Below are 20490 nucleotides of genomic sequence, written 5' to 3' on the forward strand. Positions count from 1 at the left end.
TGTGTGTGTGTGTGTGTGTGTGTGTGTGTGTGTGTGTGTGTGTGTGTGTGTGTGTGTGTGTGTGTGTGTGTGTGTGTGTGTGTGTGTGTGTGTGTGTGTGTGTGTGTGTGTGTGTGTGTGTGTGTGTGTGTGTGTGTGTGTGTGTGTGTGTTTCCCAATTCCTACTTTCTTGAATTGACCCTAAAGTTGCAGTGGAATAAATCATTAATTTTAACAGGTTGTTTTGCCTATGAATTACAGATAAATCATAAGCCCGTCCCGCTTTCCTATTCAGGAAAGCAATTTGCTGCCCTTTGTTATCTGTATCTAGTGTTGGTGTCGAAATTAAGAATGTAAGAATCTTTCAAAGAGAAATATAATATCACAAAGCACCTGCCCCAGATGTTTCTTTATTTTTTTTAAAGGAAAAATGCGTTTCATTTAATAGTACATACACGTTAAAGCCTAATGAAATAGTTTGACCACTTTGCAGCCCTGTTGCAGCCAGGTGGTCTGACCATCAAAAGCCATTCCTGAAAGTTATTTTGCTTTGTCCAATAAGTTGCCCTGGCTGCACTTTAGAGACTATGGTAAAGCAACGATAATCAAGATGATTTAGTTTGGTCTGTGTTTCTGGTGCTGTTTATTGAATATATGGTAATAAGGCCACATTGCTTCTCTAAAATATTTAAGTTATGGAGTAGTATTGTTGTGTATATATTTGTTTTGAGTACTTATAAGACCCTAATCTGGGCATGCGTTCCAATCGCCTGGTAGTTCCCTGCGAAGTTGACTGCACAGAGTATCCAGCCATGTTAAGTGAGATCCCAAACTGTAGGGAGCAAATATGCGCAGTTCAAAGGGAACAGTATAGTGTGTAGGGAAGAACTCAACAAAGGTTCATCACTTCGCTGGAAGTTGATAGCTAAATAACCCATTAGTCGTTGTGTCTCGCTGGAGTGACTCTGTACATCTTGTAAATTAATCAAATCACATTTATTCACAAGTTACATTTCAATAGAATAAGTTATGTGATGGTAACAGTTTTTGCGTTAAGATATCATTTCAGTAGTGTAAAATTTCCACAATAGCAACGTATCCAAGGTGTTTATGTTATCAGGGTAACGCATGCAGGGAGTGATATCTCCCGTCTGTGACGTTGCAGGGTGTTCCCTATGTGTATGTACATTGTGGAACGGAACACAGCTTGAGTCTATTATACATTTTACTCTGTTTTAATATTGTGTACGCATGATAGTTTGAAATGGAGGTAACGTGTGAAGCTATCACTGACAAGTAGCTGAAACATCCAACCGATTTACCTGTGAGCACTATTTAAGAAATGGGTTTGGAAATCTATTGAGATTTAGCAACTGTCTATTCAGATGTCTTAGTGTGTTAAACAGACCAAGATGCCAACTGGTCAAATGACTGTTCTTAGTCTAAATGCCAACAATATATTTACATATTTTATTTAAAGCTGCAGAGGGGGGGGGGAAGATGTTTATTTACAGCTGCTGTGTTTGGTCCTCGACAACCCAACTGCATTTTACCACAAACTTGCGACTAGTTAACTTTTTAAAGAAGGCGCCAACGCTTGTTAAGAATCGGCTCGGGACTCCAACATTAACACAATGACAACATTGTATTCAGAATAGAAAATATTTTTTATAGCACTTTTTAATGCGTGATTGTGTAAAGGTATCCAGAGATACCAACCTTTTGTGAACTTGTGTATTTCGCCAGCTGTCTTCTCTCATTTTCATGGTGTGGGTGTGAGTGAGGTGTGAGACGGAGGAGAGCAGGGAAAGGAAATGCAGCTGAATGAATACACTGTGCGTTTTAAATGGCGTAAAAAAACAAAACGCAACATGTAGCGGCCGGTGTTGATCGTGTGGGAAACAGTTTCAAGTAGTGAGGGGAAGTTCAAGTGTTAAAATTAGATTACTTTTTAAGGCTTTCAAGTTACAAGTCTGGATTTTAAACCGTTAAAAGATGAGATCTGGAAGTGTCCAGATTGTTGTTGTGCTCAGGATAAAATTGAAAATTAAATTATAAGGGAAGTAAGGGGGAAAAAAAAGTTTAATAATTTAAAAATAAAATAATTTCTGTACAGTATATATATACACGTTGCAGACAGACAGAAGATCTCAGGAACATGTACGTTATGAGCTGCTGAGGGCAGCCAGAGGAGTGGAGTGGTCTGAGCGTCCCGGAGCGGATGTAAGATTCAGATAGCCCATCTCTGCTGATCGAGACAGAGGCCCAGAGATCAAACAGTGAGGGTAGTAGGTCACGGCTGTCTGCTTGCTCGGAGTATTGTCCAATAGGCCCTGAATATCAGATGACTCAGGCATCATCACACTAGGGACGGAATCAAAATTCATTTAGTGGTGTTTTTATTTAACAAGGAAATATGTTTTGCTCAAATTCAGAATTGGGATCAGGCTTACCTTGAAGTCTGCAAAGGGAGGGATTTAAAAACCTGCATAAGATTTGAGGTTTTCTTCCGTTCCTAATAAAATAAAACACAAAATGTCAGATTGGTAAAAAATTAATTTGTCTTTCTTTATTAGACAATATTTGGCAAAGGTGGATGCGTGGCTCAGCAACGTTGATCGATCAGTATTTGTCAGTCAAACACTTTGCTCTATAATCCAATATCTCAATCATTGGATGGATTGCCATGACATTTGCACGTTATCATGCTAACCTCCTGAATGTGAGTGTGTTATAACATGCTAATGCTAACATTAGTATACAGCTAAGTTGAGCCAAGTTCTTCTGAGGCTAAAAAAAGTACAGATGAGCCTGAAAGGAAGATTAGCAACGTCTGACGGGGTTCCTATGATGCAACTCTCAGGCCAAACTTTAAATTTTTTACCCAACTTGTCAAAAGGGTCTAATAGCCAAATTGCCTCTCCATTTTTAGCTATGCTAGCGGCATGGCTCTAGGAATGGCAGAATGGCAATTTTGGTTGGTTGGTCCACCTCTTTGATCCAAACTGAAATATCTCAACAACTACAGTGTTGGATGGATATTTTACAGACATTAATCCAGAGTTTTGGTGATCCTCTGACTTTTCATCTAGTGCGTTCAGCAGGTTGCCATTTGTGAAAATGAATTTCCATTGAATTGCTTCACACATTCATGTCCCCCACAGGATGACTTAGAATTACTTTGATGATTTCTTAACGTTTCATCTGGTCAAAATGTTTCCAATACTTTGGTTGGTGTGTGTCTTGTCAATCCATGCAACAATTTTGTTTTCTGGTGTCTGTGAAGCATTACAGTCTCACATGGTTGCTGGCATGGCTACAGACTTTTAGCCATGTCCCTAGTTAGGGAGGCAGTTGATCTAAAGTAGCTTTACAATGGCCAAACTACAACAGCAGAGACTCCAGCATATAAAGATCAAGAAGACTTAACTGGGCCCGGTACCTCAGCAAAGTGGAGCGACTGCATGTTTTGCAGTCCCCGTTCCAGGACAGCTAGCTGCTTGGACATGTGAAGTATTTTGTTTCCTAGTTTCTTGTTTTCCATCTCTAGAAAATCCACCCTTGAGATCAAAACAAACATTTCTTCTTTGTTAATCAACACACATTAGTTAAATGTGCAGTAGTCATGTAGGACTCAATGTGTTTCATCAAGCAGTTAAGCGTTGATTGTGTAAGTTAAGCACCTGCATTGGGACAAAGAAGCTGTAAGATTACTGTCGTTCTTGTTGTGCTCCTCCTCATTTAGCTGTTGTAGTAGCCTTCTCCTCTCAACAAGTAGTTTCTCATTTTCCGCGGTAATGCTTATGGTAAGCTCTTTTTCCTGGGAAAAGAAAAACTATTTGAATTCCTTCAATTCATCATCCAATTACACGTAATCTCAATTTAAAAAAAAAAAAATTAATAATACAGGAATTACACCATGACTCGGCATCTCCTGCTTATTACCACAGTTGAACATTAACCATGACGGCCTGTTACAGTGGTCACTTAGTCAATGTATTACCATACTGAAGCTACAGGGAGAAAAAAAACTGTAATCCTTTTTTCCAGACCAAACCAAAACATTTTATATTAACACAGGTGGGAATAAATATTGATGTTAAACTCTGTCATGTGAATAAAAAAATTTATTAAATATAAAAGAAATAGATGATATGGAATTTTAAACAAGAATGACATTCAGTTGCCCCACCTCAAACCTACTGGGTTTCAATTGTGTAAAGTAGGACAAAGCTGCAGACGTACCTTTGCTACTGAATGGGAACAAAAGGACAGTTCTCGCTCTAGAGTTTTTATCTTCTTGTCACGCCATGTGGTTTCATCATCACATTTCTGTTTGGCTCGACACAGTTTTGCCTTGTGCTTTTCCTTCATTTCATGGTATTTACTGTAAAGGAGATGGAACAAAATAACACATTACTTTGGTGTTTGTTCATACATAGAAATCTTATTGGCTAAAATCAAAAATTACAAGATTTATATTGTGTTTTTTTAGTTTTCTGGAATTTTGTAGCTTTTTAGCTGACGGCAACACCTTTTGGGCCTGTTACCTCCGCTCTTTGTCAAGGCATTTAAGGGCTTCACAGATCTCATCCTTGAGTGTCTTGCACTCCTCTTGGGTTGTCAACAGAGTCATCACTGCCTCTTGGCAATGAGGACACTCCTGTGGGTCCAAAGTACAGATGTCAGCAGAGACAGAAAGTAACAGTTACAGTGCATGCAGTACGTTATTTTACGCTGGCAAATTCAGATTATTTTACAGCTTTGTTTTCTGTGAGCTTAACATGTAGCTGGCAACAGTTTCCACCCTTTAGTACTGGCTGACAGTTGTACAATAAATGGAAGTTGTAATATGTAACCAAACCAAGTCCTGATAAATTACCAATTACAGTATATTGAAATACATAAGAAATTACCTTACGCAGTGTGTTTTCCTTGTTCTGCAGCAGCAGTAGTTCTGTCTGCAGCTCTTTGTGTTCTCTCAGATGACAGTGAGTGTTTTCACAGTTCTCCAAATCAGCTTCATTTTGCTTCCACAGCCTTCAAACACACACACAGAAACCTTCACTGACCTATGTGTTATTGCAACATTGAGAGTTGGAATTCACATAAAGTAGCTGCTGGATGTTTTATAGAGGTAGAACATCATACTTTTGATCCTGAAGATTGTTTTCTTTGCTGCAGGTGGTAGCTATAGGGTAATCCAGGTCATTGTGGGAGGTGTCCGATCGTATCTGAAAGGATAAGAAAAGGTTTTGACATCATGTAATAAGAAACAAAGACCATTGTAGTCTGTTCATGAATTTGTCTTTAACGTAATCTGAATCCTCTGAATAATCTTTTAATGTTTTGGAATCATTCACTTCTGACTCCTCCAAAAGGCATCTGGACAGAGCGCTGAGCTTACTTTGTAAATGTCTGCAGATCTCATTGCTCTGAATCACTTCAGTTTCCTGGGACTAGAAGCGCAACAAGATCAACATTCTGACAAGTGTCGACTGCAACTTCCTTTAATGCATCACGTCTGTTGATACCAATATGTTTGACACATAACTCATAATAATAATAATAATAGAAACGTATGAGACCGTTCAGTAAAAAACTGAATTTCTTTGCGGAGATATCCATGCACACAAAGATTTATTAAACTGTGTTCAACCTTTGCTGTTTGACATAAAATCCAGCTCTGCTCTGCATGCTTTGGTGATAGCTGAAGCAGATGTAATCTTATCATGTAATTCTCAAGGATTTGCACAGTGAGACTTACTTTAGCTAACTCATTAGCCTGCTTGGCCTGAACCTGCACAGTGAGGAGCTGCTGCTGCTGCTCCTGCAGAACTGACTGCAGCCGCTCCACCTCCCTCTGCAGAGACGCCACCTGAGAAGCATTACGCGATCAAATTTTAGAGGTTTGACTGATGGGAGATTTATAATTTCATAACAATATACACAGGTGATACATTTGGAATTTGCAAGTAATCCATATCTTTCAACTTGACTGCACTCAACCTAGCGTAGGATACACACATCCGGCAACACTTGGATGATGCTTCATAATCATTAAACTTGAGCAGTTTATTTTTGTTGGGAGAGAGCTGAAATGTATAGTCGGTGCCATGTTTGGGCAGCACGGTGGCCCAGTGGTTAGTGTTGGGGCCTCACAGCAAGAAGGTTCTGGGTTCAAATCCAGGCCTTTCTGTGTGGAGTTTACATGTTGTCTGCGTGGGTTTTCTCCAGTTTCCCCCACCACTAAAAATATGTTCCCCTCCCCCTCCCTAACTAGCTGATGTGTGGTGAGCGGTCTGGCGTTGTAAGGCATTGTATGGCTGCCGTGCATCACCCAGGTGGTGCTACACATTAGTGGTGTTAGAGAGCATTCCCACCCCCCCCTCCCTCCAAATCCTCTTTGAGTGTCTATGATAAAGCGCTATATAAATGTAATAAAATTAAAATAAATGTTGTTGCGTATTTGACAGCCATGCAAACAATCCATGATAACTTGCATTACTATGATCCTATTTTTATGCAGTGTTGGTCATCTTGCTTTAAAAAAGTAATTAGTTACAGTTACAAATTACTTCTCCCAAAAAGTAATTTGTAGTAAAAAAAAAAAAAGTATCAGAAGTGAATTTAATAACAAAATAGCACGATAAAAAATGTATAACTTTGCAGCGTCTGAAATATGAGACCTGCTGTCAAGTCTCCCATGTGTTTCTATGTAGTTTTCTCAAACCAATCAGCGCGTAGCTCATTCTGAATATTCATGAGCATACCGTATTTGGAAGAAAAGCTCTTGTTCCAAATAGCATTCGGGCAATTTTCAGCCCAACCAATGTTACATACCCTATTAGGAGACCTTAAGGAACAGTGTAAAATACCCTATAAAATCATTCTATCACCCCTTTAAAATACATAATAGCAATACTGAAATTAAATCCTTTCCCGCTACCTCAAGATAGCAATACGCCAAGAATTCACCTGAACACACCTCCCTGTAAGACCAGCATGCCCATGGGTGCAAAGATGGGTGCAGGTGCATTTGCTAATTAAACAACGTGGGCGCTAGCTCTTCAATGCAGTAACATGATTACACACTTTTTTTTTTTTTTTTAAATAAATTATTTCTGAGATTATTTCTGATAACCATTTCAGTCAAATAGTTATATAAAAATAAATTATATAATGTTCTATAAATATCGAGCCTCTTTCTTATTTCACCAGTAAATTCCTGTTAAACGACAAAAACAACCACTGCATGGGAAAATTATACTGTATTTTACAATAACTTTGAATGCAGCACGAAGCTGGCGAGGCGTATTTCAAGTGAACGCAACATATGTGTTGTTTTTCAGACAACAGCAGCTGCAGACTGTCGTACGTCTCGGTGTTGGAAATCCTCTACATTGAAATATAAACAAACTTTTACACCGTTTAGCTGTCAGCATTTTAATTTTAATCAGTACTTTCAAACTTCATAATAAATCAACGCACATTTTGGTTTTCATTGACACCAAATTCGGGGAACTTCTCAAGACTGTCCACCACAAATTTACCATTCAGATTTTTATATCAAAAGTTTAGCCCACAGTGCATTAAAACCTTTTACTGCACACAGTAGTGTAAACACATTCTGCAAATTCTTCTAAACTAAATCTTTGATGTTCATGGAAAAAAAATCACAACATTAAGAGGTCACTGTAGATTTGGTGTGCAAAAGAATTTTATCTCAAAAAGTGAATTACATTTTTTAATTGTGTCCTCATCTACGCCATTGCAGTGAATGCAAAATAGAGCATCTTTAAACATCACTTTGTCATCTTTTGATCCTTGTGAAAATAAATTACAGGCATCTCTATGTTGTCTTAACCAAGTACACACATTCTCAGAATGTTCTAGTGGGAAATACATTTTTTTTACAGTAGTTTAAAATTCTGCATTTTCATGCAATCCTGCCCCTTGTCCAGAGGTGTCAAAAGTATTCACATTCATTACTCAAGTAGAAGTATAGATACTAGGGTTTGAAAAGACCGTTTTCGGAGCATCGCGCAGGCACCTAAGGCACCGAAATCCGTGTTGCTATTCGGTTCGGTAGATAACGGTCGTTAAGGCACCGGTGGCGTATTAGCACCGGGTCTGTACAGGTGTTATGGATCGCGTACGAACCAATAGGGAGTCGGAATAGCTATGTTTATACTTCTCATCCAACCACAATCAAATTCACTCTCTCCGGATGGAGCGATCTGGATAGGGTTTTTTTGTGTGTGTGTTTTTTTGAACGATGACTGACGAGCTGGAATGAAAACAAGCCGAACTGAAATATGAGTAACGAGGCTATTTTTAAAATGTAAGGAGTAGAAAGTACAGATAATTGCGTGAAAATGTAAGGAGTAGAAGTAAAAAGTATGCTGTAAAATAATTACTCCAGTAAAGTATAGATACCCAAAATTTCTGCTTAAGTAAGGTAACGAAGTATTTGTACTTCGTTACTTGACACCTCTGCCCTTGTCTACTAGATGTTGTGAGGCCACTTTCATTTTCACCCAGGTAATAGCTCCCTGAGATCAGCACCTGCCTATGGCATCAAAGGTTCTGAGTTTGAGCCCCTTTTGTTGAGTCAACACAACAGAAAATAAAAGGGCAACAGCACTTAGTTCAGGCTTAATTGTAAATGTGTTTTACAACATGCAGAACTCGCACACGCAGCTAAAAGTATGACTTACCTCCACTTTTAATGTGGGCCCACAGTCTGAAATAAGAGACTGAAATATTGCCTTTGTGGGCACAAATTAGGCCAATGTAAGGTGTTCGGTCCACCCCACACCAAATATATAATTTGTAACAACTTACCAACTCAAAACATCAATGAGAGTGAAGTGTGTGGTTCCTACCAGTACTATTAATATAAGCTTATTCTGTTACTGAAAGTCAAAAGTCTCTACTGCAAAAATTGTGGAAAATAAAAAAATCTTGAATGTGGTGTTATCTCACCATAATGTGTACCAATAAAATATATTATTCCAGCAGGTATCTTACCGTCTGCTGCAGCGAGCTTTTCTCAGCATCCAGGGTGCGTACCCTGCTCCTCAAGGCTCTGATCTCAAGGTCCAGACAATCGTTCAGCTCTTTGGCCTTTCGCAGTTCCACCACGTCTTTAGAAATAAAGTCAGATAATGCACTCATCGGATTATAAATAATACATGTTAAAGGATTTCACACATTCTTGATTACGAAATGCTGGTTGATTGTGAGTATTTTAACATATTGAAAATACAAACATTGATAATTTAAGTTTTTCAATTGTTATTTTATTCAACCAAATGTTAGTATCAGATCTTACGGTGGCCGAGACGGTTCAACACAAATACAAAAGCTAAAACACAAATACAAGAGCTACAAGACAAATACAAAAGCCAAAACACAAATGCAAAAGCTACATCACAAATACAAAAGCCACAACACAAATGCAAGAAAAACAACCCAAATGCTAAAACCACAGTTTTTTTTTTTTATAGCTACAACGGAAGTGAGCGTCCATGTCAGCTGAGAAAATAAAGACCATTTCCAAATCTGCGTGCACAGTTTATAAACTGCCCAGTTTTGTAAACTGTGTCCACTGAGTTGTAAACTGTGCTCATGGATTCACAATTTTGTTCCTCCCCAAGGATTTAAGCTTTAATTTTTCTAATTTTGACAAAGGGTTGTGGCTTTTGTATTTGTGTTGTCTTTTGAATTTGTGTTGTAGCTGTTGTATTTGTGTTGTAGCCGTTGTATTTGTGTTGTGTTTTTTGTATGTGTTGTAGCTTTGATGTGTTGATTTCCTGAAAAATAGAGGCAATGTTGACATAGTGGTGATAGTTTACAGTGTTATCACCATGACAAATCTCTTTGAGAATGACACAGTTTGCTTGTAAGTAGCTAATTGATATCTATCACCATAATCTTTTTGAGTCAAATGAGCAGACTCCAGCTCATCAGTCAAACGCCGGATCTCATTGTGGGCCATGGCCAGCCGGCGGGAGGCCTCCTCCAGGTCCCGCTCCAGACGGGAACATTCCCTCTCCATGCTGCTTGCCTGGCCAGCCAAATGCCTGGGCTCAGCCTAAAGAGAGAGGGAAAGAGCAAACCGACCAAATGACCAAATTTTAATTTGATAACCCTATTTTGAAGAGAACCCCAATGCATACAAACGAGAAATGTTCATAAATACATGCATACAAGAACAGACAAGAGACCTTGAGAAGTGCACTGGATCAAGATGCATCAGTAGTGTAGCATCTTGAATTTCTCCTGACATGCAACGTTCCCTAGCTTGAGCTGGTAACAAAGCTTAAGAACACTGGAACAAAAAAAGTTGTTAATGTTTATCTTGATACTGCTAAAACGGAAGTTTTGAAACATGCAAAAAGATCCTCATATTCAAGCGTGCAATTTAGGATACACAAAAAAGGAGTCAGCGTGGCTGATAGTTCCTGATTTTTCAACTGACCTGAGTGCAGTACTTAGTGTTTTGTTAGTATGGGATAAAGGAACATTACTCTAGATAAAATGACATACAGGAACAAAAGTATGTTTGCTCTGTGAAGCTTTGTGGAGTCCAAAGAGTCTCTTCCATGGGCTCTGGCTGTGACGTGGTGCCCCCTTGTGGGAAGACTGTGGAATAACATTAGATCACATAATATAATAAGTTCTTTGCCCACAGAGAAATGTATCTGTACAGCATGCCCTTTTAACAGTTGAAACAACATCTTTAAGGTTCTTCCTCTAACCTGGTGTGCACTGGTGTTCAGTGCCTGGGCTTCAGATCCCAGCAGGCTGACTGTGTTTCCATCACCCGTCAGATTGTTAGGATCCTCACTCATCTCAAGTAAGGAGGCTCTCTCCACCAGGAGATAGGCCACCTGCTCACTGGGGCTGCTGTGAATCAACTCTGTGAGACCCTGCTGGTACAGCATCTTAGCCACCTCGTTTATCTGGGCATCTAATCACAACAGAGAATGATGACAGAGTAGGATTTCTAATGCTTTAAAATCTGAATATCTGTGTACTGGGGGTGTCTGGGGTCTTGTCTTGTCTCAAGAATGCAGTCAGTTTAAGTCAGCTTTACCAACATGTCTTGTGTTCTTCAAGGATGAAGACTAAAACTGGTTGGTCTGCCTTAGTCCTGTTTTGTCCATTCTGCTTTTCTGCCACATCCCCACTTCCCCAGGCCCCTGTATTGTCATTCCCCATCCATCCACCGGACTTTCCCACCTGTCCCAGCCACCTGACTCTCTCATTCAGCCCCTTACCCTGCAACACGTTTCCTGTTACCTGGAACCTGACTCTGTATATGTGCCTGTCTCTGCCTGCACCCTTTTACATTTCCCCATTCCCGTTAACCGTGGACTCTGTTACTTCTGTTCAGACTTTCTACCCCATGCCAGTAAGCTTATGTACATTCATGTCATCAATAAATCCCTGACCTGTCCCTGTCTGTCCTTGTTGCCTCTTCCTCACCCGCTGTGACAGTTGGTTTGGTAAATGTAGCCTACATCCAGTTAACCGCTCCACCTCCATTAAAGAGCAGCGCACAGCCGCTTCCCTGGGCTTTTCTATGGAACCATCCGGGACACAGTGGATGAGAGAGTTCCGGCGGGGCTAACTTTAAGAATGACATGTCTTCAAAAATTATCAATCAAGATAGGACAGCTGTGGCTGGGTTAGCTCAGTTAGTAGAGCAGGCGCACACATATAGAGATTTACTCCTCGACGCAGCGGCCGTGGGTTTGACTCCAACCTGCGGCCCTTTGCTGCATGTCATTCCCCCTCTCCCACCCCCTTTCATGTCCTTAGCTGTCCTGTGGAAATAAAGGCCTAAAAATGCCCCCGCCCCCCAAAAAAAAGATAGGACAGCTAACATGGCTTGTGTTGAAGAAAAACTTGTGAATGATACCGTAAAAACTGATAAGTTGAAAGCCTTCAGTGTATAAGACAAAAATGCCTTTAATATATTCTTAAAATATGTAATCTATTAGGGGGGAGAAAAGCATACAACAGTTTAAAAAGACTTTGTCATAGTGCAGATAAAGATCCAGAAGTTTGAATTTTGTCACTACTTCTCATGCTGTTAGAGTATTCATATTTGTAGGTAGTGTACAGGTAAAAATGTCCAACCTTGAAGGGATATTAGACGTCGCAGCTGCTCCTTAAGCTGATCGTTTTCGTCTTGTATCTCCTGAGCCAAAACATCTTTGTGCTCTGTAAAGATTCGGATCTGCTCCAAGGACTTGCGTACCTTACAGACAGAAAGTGGACACAAACCTTCATTTATTTCTGCTCTTCGTGACAATTTCTAGTGTCACTGGTAATTCAACAGCGATAACTTACCTCTGCCATCTCTGCTAAGTGTTGTGAGCGCTGGGTGTCCAGTTCCCATGTCACACTGCTCAGACAACTTCTTGTGCGCTGGAGGGCACTCCATAGCAAACGCAGCTTAGCCTCCACAGGGGAGTCAACAGGGAGTCCCTGCTCACTGAACCATGTGGCGATCTGCTCTGGCTCCTCCTAGAGATGGTATGGGTGATTGTATGTGGACAAGGTCACAGACAAACCACCTTATCTCATACTTACAAAGGGCTTACTGTCTTGCATTGTTGGAGGAGAAACTGAATTACATCTTTCCAATCAGTCTCTAATGTGAACGTTATATAATTTTACTGTGTGAATATGATATCATTAGGGCTGGGCGATATGGAGAAAATCAAATATCACTATATTCTTGACCAAATACCTAGATATCGATATTGCAGCGATATTCTAGGGTTTGACAATTGGGGCTTTAACAAAATATCTTCAAACTTAGATTTTAGATAAATAATCATCAGTAATGCAGACATAATGTCTGAGTGAGAAAAAGGCAAATAATAGAACAGCTAGAACTAGTCTGGTAAGTTCAGAAAAGTACATCACTTTACTGTAATGCAGCCTTTAAAACCAGTAAAAGACAACACTTGTGTCATATCACAATATTACGATATCCAAAATCTAAGACGATATCTAGTCTCATATCACGATATTGATTGCCCAGCCCTAGATATCATTATTAAAATATGTATTTTTTATCTTACACTGTCACTTCAGTTCACTCCCTGTAAGGGAAACTGATGATGCTAAAAGATTAAAATACATAAACAACGTTTTAGGATAAGATTAGGTGATTATCAATTTTTTTTCCTGGGAGTGATGCTGCTTACATGTTACATCTCAAGATGTCAAAACAATTCTTATGAATGATGATACATATCTCTAATTCTGAACTAGAGTGAGATAACTGACGCTCCTCTTAGCTGTGATTTAAGTTGTTAGCACATTTTGGGGAACAGCTGTTTCTCTCAGTGGAGACAGCTGGCATTGCCAATGTGTTGCAGTTGAACAGCCTATAACCGCTAACTGACCAAACTTTATCCTGTGTAATAACGTTCACCCCTTATTAACAGTCATTAATCACATGCTCTGCAGCCACACTTGCTGAAACCCATAGAACTTTGTTTAACATTCTAGTGAAGATCCCAAAAGATGCAAACTATCAGGATGAATGCCAGTAGGAACACGTATTGCAAGACATCTAGCTACAACGTTTCCATTTGATGAAATGGCGCAGCCATAAAAAAAAACATCATAGCTTTTAGAGATCAAGCGGATAATACTGTTGTGTAATAGTGTTGACTTGACTAAGGTGATGGTTTCAACCATTAAATTACATGGGGTAAATGTAACAACATGCTGAGGGGTTAATGTAATTTAATCACCAGCTTGCAGAGCTACATTCATCAACTGTTTGACGGTCCAAAGTTTTAGCTAGCTAAGGTTAGAAACGAAGAAAAAGTAGAATGTGCTTGGTACCTCTGGTTGATCCATTTGTCCTACGGTGTTAAATAACTTTTGACCGTAGTTTATCAATCACATCACATTGCAGCTTGAACTTTTTGTCGTTTTTTCAAAAAGTCCGAGATCGACTCCGAACACCGAAAATCAACTCACACTGGCATCGAGACAGAACTCAGCCTCGCGTTCTAACACTACGACGTAAACATTCGAGTCCGTCTCCCCGTTGTCCAATAACGTTAACGGTACGCACTCACTCAACTCCTTAACAACTTTGAGACGGTATAGCTACTCGAGACTTCCACGTCAATAGGCTACCAGCGAAAACGTGATAAGGGTTGAAGCTGAACCAACAGTAAAGTACAATTGGCTCTGGTTGGAGTGGTGCGAGGTTCTGTTACTTGTTGTAAAAACTCACGGCTCTTACGCGCACGTTGATTGTGGGCTGTCCGTGGGTCCTTGAAGGAGTCTTATGGGACCGTTAAGTGTGAATAGTTTAGATTTACTGGTAAACATTAGTAAAAAAATAAATAAAAATAAATCTTTGTGTAAGAATCCATTTCACATAATCTTTGGCTTAAACTAGACTAAAAGTATGCGATAGGCCTACCTCTATTACTGGCAGTGGTGGAATGTAAGTAATTGCTTTATAAATCCTATTTTTAATTTGAGGTAAGCTACTTGTTATGCATGCATTGTTGTTATAGATTAAACTATAAAACTGAGCTGTATCCCACCTCTGCCTATATTATACTCATAGTGGCCATTTTTTCCCCTGCAGAGTTCTTTTGCTTTTAATACTTCAAGTACATTTAGCTAATAAACTTATTCTGATATAACCTCTAAATACAATTATGAACCTGAAAATGAGCATAATATGAGCACTTTAAGTAAAGAAAAGTAAATCGGCCGGTTTTAAGCAGGTGTGAAAAAATGCTGTAAACTAAGAATTTATTCAAAAAATATAAATAATGATTGTTTATATTTATCAATTTACAAAATGCAAAGTGAGCGAACAAAATAAAAATCTAAAATCACATCAATATTTGGTGTTACTACCCTTTGCCTTCAAACCAGCATCAATTCTTATAGGTAATTGCAAAAAGTCAGGGATTTTGTAGGAGTGTAGTCAGGTCAACCAATTCTAGTATATAGGTAGCCTAGTTATACTGCATCAGCAAGGTCTCTCCCAGACAAATATTTCAAAGCAGTGTTTCAAGATGTGCTGTTCAAGCTCTTTTGAAAAAGCACAAAGAAACGAGCAACGTTGAGAATCGTAGAGGCAGTGGTCGGCCAAGGAAACTTAGTGCAGCAGATGAAAAACACATCAAGCTTATTTCCCTCGAATTCGGAAGATGTCCAGCAGTGCCATCAGCTCAGAACTGGCAGAAATCAGTGGGACCCAGGTACACCCATCTACTGTCCGGAGAAGTCTGGCCAGAAGTGGTCTTCATGGAAGAGTTGCAGCCAAAAAGTCAAAATTTGAAATATTTGGCTGTACCATAAGGCAGGTTGTTTGCCAAAGGGCTGTAGAGCGGTACAATAATGCGTGTCTGCATGGTGGAGGTTCCTTACAAGTTTGGGGCTGCATTTCTGCAAATGGAGTTGGAGATTTGGTCAGGATTAATGGTGTCCTCAATGCTGAGAAATATAGGCATCCATCATGCAATACCATCAGGGAGGCGTATGATTGACCCCAAATTTATTCTGCAGCAGGACAACGACTCCAAACATACAGCCAAGGTCATTAAGAACTATCTTCAGTGTAAAGAAGAACAAGAAGTCCTGGAAGTGATGACATGGCCCCCACAGAGCTCTGATCTCAGCATCGTCGAGTGTGTCTGGGATAACATGAAGAGACAGAAGGATTTGAGGAAGCCTACATCCACAGAAGATCTGTGGTTAGTTCTCCAATATGTTTGGAATAACCTACCTGCCGAGTTCCTTCAAAAACTTTGTGCAAGTGTACCTAGAAGAATTGATGCTGTCTTGAAGGCAAAGGGTGGTCACACCAGATTTCTCTTCTGTTCATTCACTGCATTTTGTTAATTGCTGAAAATAAACTATTAACACTTCCATTTTTGAAAGCATTCTTAGTTTACAGCATTTTTTCATACCTGCCTAAAACCTTTGCACAGTACTGTATGTTTAAAAAAAAAAATCCAGAAACGCGTAACAAAACATAAACAGATGTATAAAAATACAAACTTAAGATATGAAACTTAAAGTCCTTTGAACAAAAAGACAATAACAACAAAAAAATCTAAAAGTGTTGCCGACAGGGATGTTGTAGAGTGCCATCTAGTGGACAAACTATGCAACACCAACACTCATAACATGGTTGAAGGGTGTTTTGTCTGTTTTTATTTTATTTTTTAAAGATTCATTTATCAGCCATTATATATGCCGATACCGATAGTTTGGAAAATGCCTAATATCGGCCAATAATATCGGCCCGCCGATATATCGGTCGGGCTATAATGACATCATCAATTTTGGAGACCAAATAAACATGTCTGTAGGTGCAATCAATATAAACAGCATTAAAATAAACTGCAAGATGATTTTCATCTTTATTGGATAGTTGAAGAGGCAGACTGAAAACAGGGGGGAGAGAGAGAGGGTACATGCAACAGGGGTCATGGCTGTAATGCAACTGACGACATTACGGTAATATGGCATGTTAATGTGTGTTGTGTATTTATGCTTTTATTGGGATTCAATTTAAGATTAAACACTTGTGTCTTGGGTCTGAGATTTCCTGCACATATCCAGTTAAATGTGGGCAGCAATCAGTCATACTTCCTGCCTTTCAATCCCCTCACTCTGACTTCGGTAAAGTCTGAATAATAGATTATTACCGCATCATGTTTTGTTCCAAATTTCTATGCAGATTGGATGTCGGCAATATAGCTTTTGAAAAAAATTTCTGTGTTTATGCAGGTCTTGAGGAATGTTATTTTTTGTGTTGAGTTGGTTGGTCCAGACCACAGATTTGAGGGGGAGGGCAGAGAAACTTTAGAGGAAATGGGTGTTGAGAACTCCTCCTATATCTAACTCCACATTCCTCATCTGTACCCTTCTCTCAAAGTTTTGGAGCTAAAACGTCTGTGAGGACAAAAAGAGCAAAGAGGGAGGATAACAACAACTGGGTGAAAAAAAATCAAAGACGGTCAAGGGTACAGACTCAAAGGCACTGAAGCTGAAGGGTAAGAACTTCATCTGGGTTATGTTGGAATAAACAGAAATGTCATTCCTGGATTTTCACACAGTTAAGTATGATGTAACTATTGCCACATGAGATGCAGGTCACACCCAAATGTGCAAAGAGTCCTTCATGATATGATTATGATATTTTATTATTATTACTTATTGTTTATTATAATGTTTATGAGGATGCTTTTCTGTTCTTCCACAGTGCTTACAATTTCAGTGGTTACTTTCATTTGTCTGTGCCAGTTACCTCAAAATGTTACATAAACCGGATGTAGTAGTATGTAATCAAACACATGCCTCTCTGAATTGTCCACAATTTAATAGCAACAGTGGTTCTCTTCTATGGGCAGAGCTGGATGAGAAAGACAAACATGTGCAAGGTGTAGAATACCCACTCCTGAAAGGGTACAGTTGTGGAAAGGTAATTTAGGAAAAGGAAATGTCTACATTTAGTAGATTTTCCTTTAGTCCTACATTTAGGCTTGTATTTGAAAATAGATTTAATGAATTGTGAAACCAAGCAGCAGTCTTTCTTTCTGGCCCCAGAAACAAATGTACCAAATGCACAGTTTTGATATTTTAGACTCAACTTTTGATTGGAAAAATGAAATGCATTTGATTTGTGCATTATGCCCTTTCTAGATTTAACCACATATATTATAGTAGAAAAACAGCACACATGTTTTTGAATAATTCCTCATTTAGTTTTTTACTGTACGTAAGTAGGCCACAATGCAAATTTCTGTCTTTATTTATTTTTGTAAGTAGTGTTTTTATAACTATATCTAGGGGAACTTAAACTAAAAAGGAACCAGCCCCAAAAAGTCTTTCTTAATAATGTGATTTCCTCTTTTTGTGTTCTCAAAAATGTCTCTGATGGAAAAAGCAGATCAAATGATTGAGTCATTCATCACTCTTATTCAGAGTTGTTGTCATTTAACTTTTGGTGTGAGTCATTGGGGAATGTGTTTGAATATATTAAGAAAAGGGAATACAATCATATTTTTTATTTTTTACATAAAACCTGAATAACAGATTGTCATCCTTTTATACTAGGTATAAAGTTTGTACCCAGATTCATAAAAAGGACACAACAGTATGTCAGACCGTTGGTAGATAGGGGTTCAGACTGCATGCTTGTTTACAACGGTTACAGGGAGGTGATGTTCTGATCCTCAGAGACTGGACAGGCTCTGAAGACATTGCATGCTTGTGGCCTAATAAATGGGCAGAGATTGTCGGTGCAGATATTGAGATCAATGATAAGGGTGCTCAGAGTTTCCTCAAGAGGCAGATAGAGGGTCCACTGTTACAGGCCACTGCCTTCAGAAATCTGCTGGCCATTTTAAATGACATGGACGAAATGGTGTTTCTTTGACTACAGAGCTGGTTGGTTCTATTTGGAACCAGCAATAATAAAATTAATGGATTTGTACAGACACCATCCTATAATAAAAAAATAACACAGCAGGGTTGTTTTTATGCAGGATACCAGACTTTTCCCTCATCTCCAAGCAGCCATGGTCTTCCTGCTCATATTCGTAACTGTGCTGCATCTGGTCACCTTGGCCATGCTCCTCGTCGCTACCCTGGAGAAGGTGATTCCCATGTAAACTGATGCCTTAACTTGTGTTGTCTTTCATCTTACAGTAGATGTCATCGTTAATCCCTGTGTAGTGCGAATAAAACCAAACACAACAATGCTGCACGTCACTGTGGTTTTGTGCACTCATTCTGAGAAACTGTCTTTGAAATCTGATCCAAAAATATTTCTTTATTTCTGCAGTCCTGGTGGATATGGGATGATTTAGAAATCACAGACCTATGGTATAACTGCTTCCATGATAATGCCACACAGACCTGGATGTGTGCTGCTACTAATGAAAGCGGTAAATGCAGTATTTCTCTGCGTGCTTGCCTGCATACATGTTGGTATGCATGCTGGTTCGTTTATTCACTGGTCATATTTTGCATTATGTTTTGCTTGTGACTCAGTATTTTAATCTCATTCTCTGACGTGTTCTCCTAGACTGGCTGCAGTCTGTCCAGGCCCTCATGGTCCTCTCTGTGGTCTTCTCCTCCATCTCCTTCCTGGTTTTTCTGGGTCAGCTGTTCACCATAACCAAAGGAGGACTCTTCTACTTCACAGGCCTCTGTCAGGCCTTTGCAGGTGTCTTATTCCATAAGCCACATACAATTTTGTCAATGAAAATAAAAACCTGTCAACATTTTATGTTTTCACTCTTTCAAGGGACTATCAAATCTATTATTTCTTATGACAGTAATAACTTAACTGCAATACTTTTTTTTAAATTGGCTTTTTTTATAGTTGTAGAGTAGACCTGCATATCAGGGTGTGACTTGATATATAAAATCAGCATGGTTTAAATGTCTGCTATTTTTTACTCCATTATGAATCATGCCTGTATACTCATTTCAATGAACATGTGAAAGATGTAGTTTATTTTCAGTCAATCCCACATTCACTGTTTACTACTGTAACATTTGCTAAAACCTACAGTGTACATCTGTTTTAGAAAATTCTGTAGCCTTTTCAAAAAATTAGACAAATAAATGTCTGGCCCATTTTTTGAAGATTTACATCTTCAGTAGAAACCAATGGCCTGAAGCTGACTGCCACAGACAGTTTAGGGAAGCCGGAAAGAAGTGAGAGATGGACTGATGCATCGTTGGCTTTGGTCTTTTTGTGATATTTGTTGACAAGAAGAAAAATGCAGAACAATGCAATCTTATCCCTTTGCAAAACATTTGTTACTAAATATTTACTTCATTAATCCCTGATGTGTATTTAATATGACTGTGATGAGAATTGGAACTAAAGCTTTTTAATGTGTTACTCTTGCAGGTTTCACAACCTTTGCTGCTTGCCTCATCTTCACCTTCCACAGAAAGGAGATCTTAAGTGACTCCAGAGATCTAAGCAAGGGACGCTTTGGCTACTGTTTCATCCTGGCGTGGCTGTGTGTCCCTCTCCTCCTGGTTAGTGGAGTCCTATACGTCCACCTGCGCAAGAAGCAGTGAGCCAAAAACTGGAAAAACCTCTTAATAAGAGTGTGATGCTCTGCACTTACTTTCCAGTTATCAGTAAGCGCACATGAGGAAATTATACAATTGTGTTACATGGTACAGTATGCAGGATCATTATGTCATCATAGTGGCATCTCTGTCAGTGAGACACATTGTTGTTACTGAAGACCAGATCAAGAAAACTCAGTCATGCTGTAAGACACAAAGCTCATATTGTGTTAGAAAAAGCATTCTGACATAGAAATATAAGGTAAATAAAACTTGTATGTATGATTTTGATTACAGTTTTTTATGTATTTTGTATATATCTGTGTTTACGTATTAAAAATGCAATACACCTATTGTTGATGTGACCTTTACTAAAGAGCATTCCTGTAGGGCTAA

The 20490-nt window shown here is 39.1% G+C and overlaps 2 protein-coding genes across 5 annotated transcripts; one reads left to right on the forward strand and one right to left on the reverse strand.

Annotated features, from left to right (window-relative positions):
- Positions 1 to 1627: 1627 nt before the first annotated feature.
- On the reverse strand, positions 1628 to 14285 carry si:dkey-264d12.5 (coiled-coil domain-containing protein 30). 4 transcript variants are annotated; one of them, XM_028575392.1, is made up of 16 exons: positions 13861 to 14285; positions 12346 to 12522; positions 12133 to 12253; positions 10746 to 10957; positions 10534 to 10629; positions 9913 to 10078; positions 9013 to 9128; positions 5747 to 5857; positions 5131 to 5213; positions 4896 to 5019; positions 4530 to 4642; positions 4225 to 4366; positions 3663 to 3799; positions 3422 to 3539; positions 2433 to 2440; positions 1628 to 2343 (listed from the first exon to the last, which is right to left on the reverse strand). In XM_028575392.1, the coding sequence occupies exons 1-16, from the start codon at positions 13873 to 13875 to the stop codon at positions 2145 to 2147; spliced, it is 1938 nt and encodes a 645-aa protein (XP_028431193.1). In that variant the 5' UTR covers positions 13876 to 14285; the 3' UTR covers positions 1628 to 2144. The 4 variants fall into 4 exon arrangements, with proteins under 4 accessions (XP_028431193.1, XP_028431192.1, XP_028431191.1 ...); XM_028575391.1 differs by having other exon boundaries at positions 3410 to 3539; XM_028575390.1 differs by having other exon boundaries at positions 2433 to 2494; positions 13861 to 14284.
- A 2608-nt stretch (positions 14286 to 16893) lies between these two features.
- Positions 16894 to 20448, forward strand: emp3a (epithelial membrane protein 3a (MAM blood group)). Its single transcript, XM_028576965.1, has 5 exons — positions 16894 to 17051; positions 18546 to 18656; positions 18845 to 18947; positions 19088 to 19228; positions 19925 to 20448. The coding sequence occupies exons 2-5, from the start codon at positions 18579 to 18581 to the stop codon at positions 20098 to 20100; spliced, it is 498 nt and encodes a 165-aa protein (XP_028432766.1). The 5' UTR covers positions 16894 to 17051; positions 18546 to 18578; the 3' UTR covers positions 20101 to 20448.
- The last annotated feature ends 42 nt before the right edge of the window (positions 20449 to 20490 follow it).

Source organism: Perca flavescens, chromosome 4 (genome assembly GCF_004354835.1).
Source record: "Perca flavescens isolate YP-PL-M2 chromosome 4, PFLA_1.0, whole genome shotgun sequence".
Taxonomy (NCBI): domain Eukaryota; kingdom Metazoa; phylum Chordata; class Actinopteri; order Perciformes; family Percidae; genus Perca; species Perca flavescens.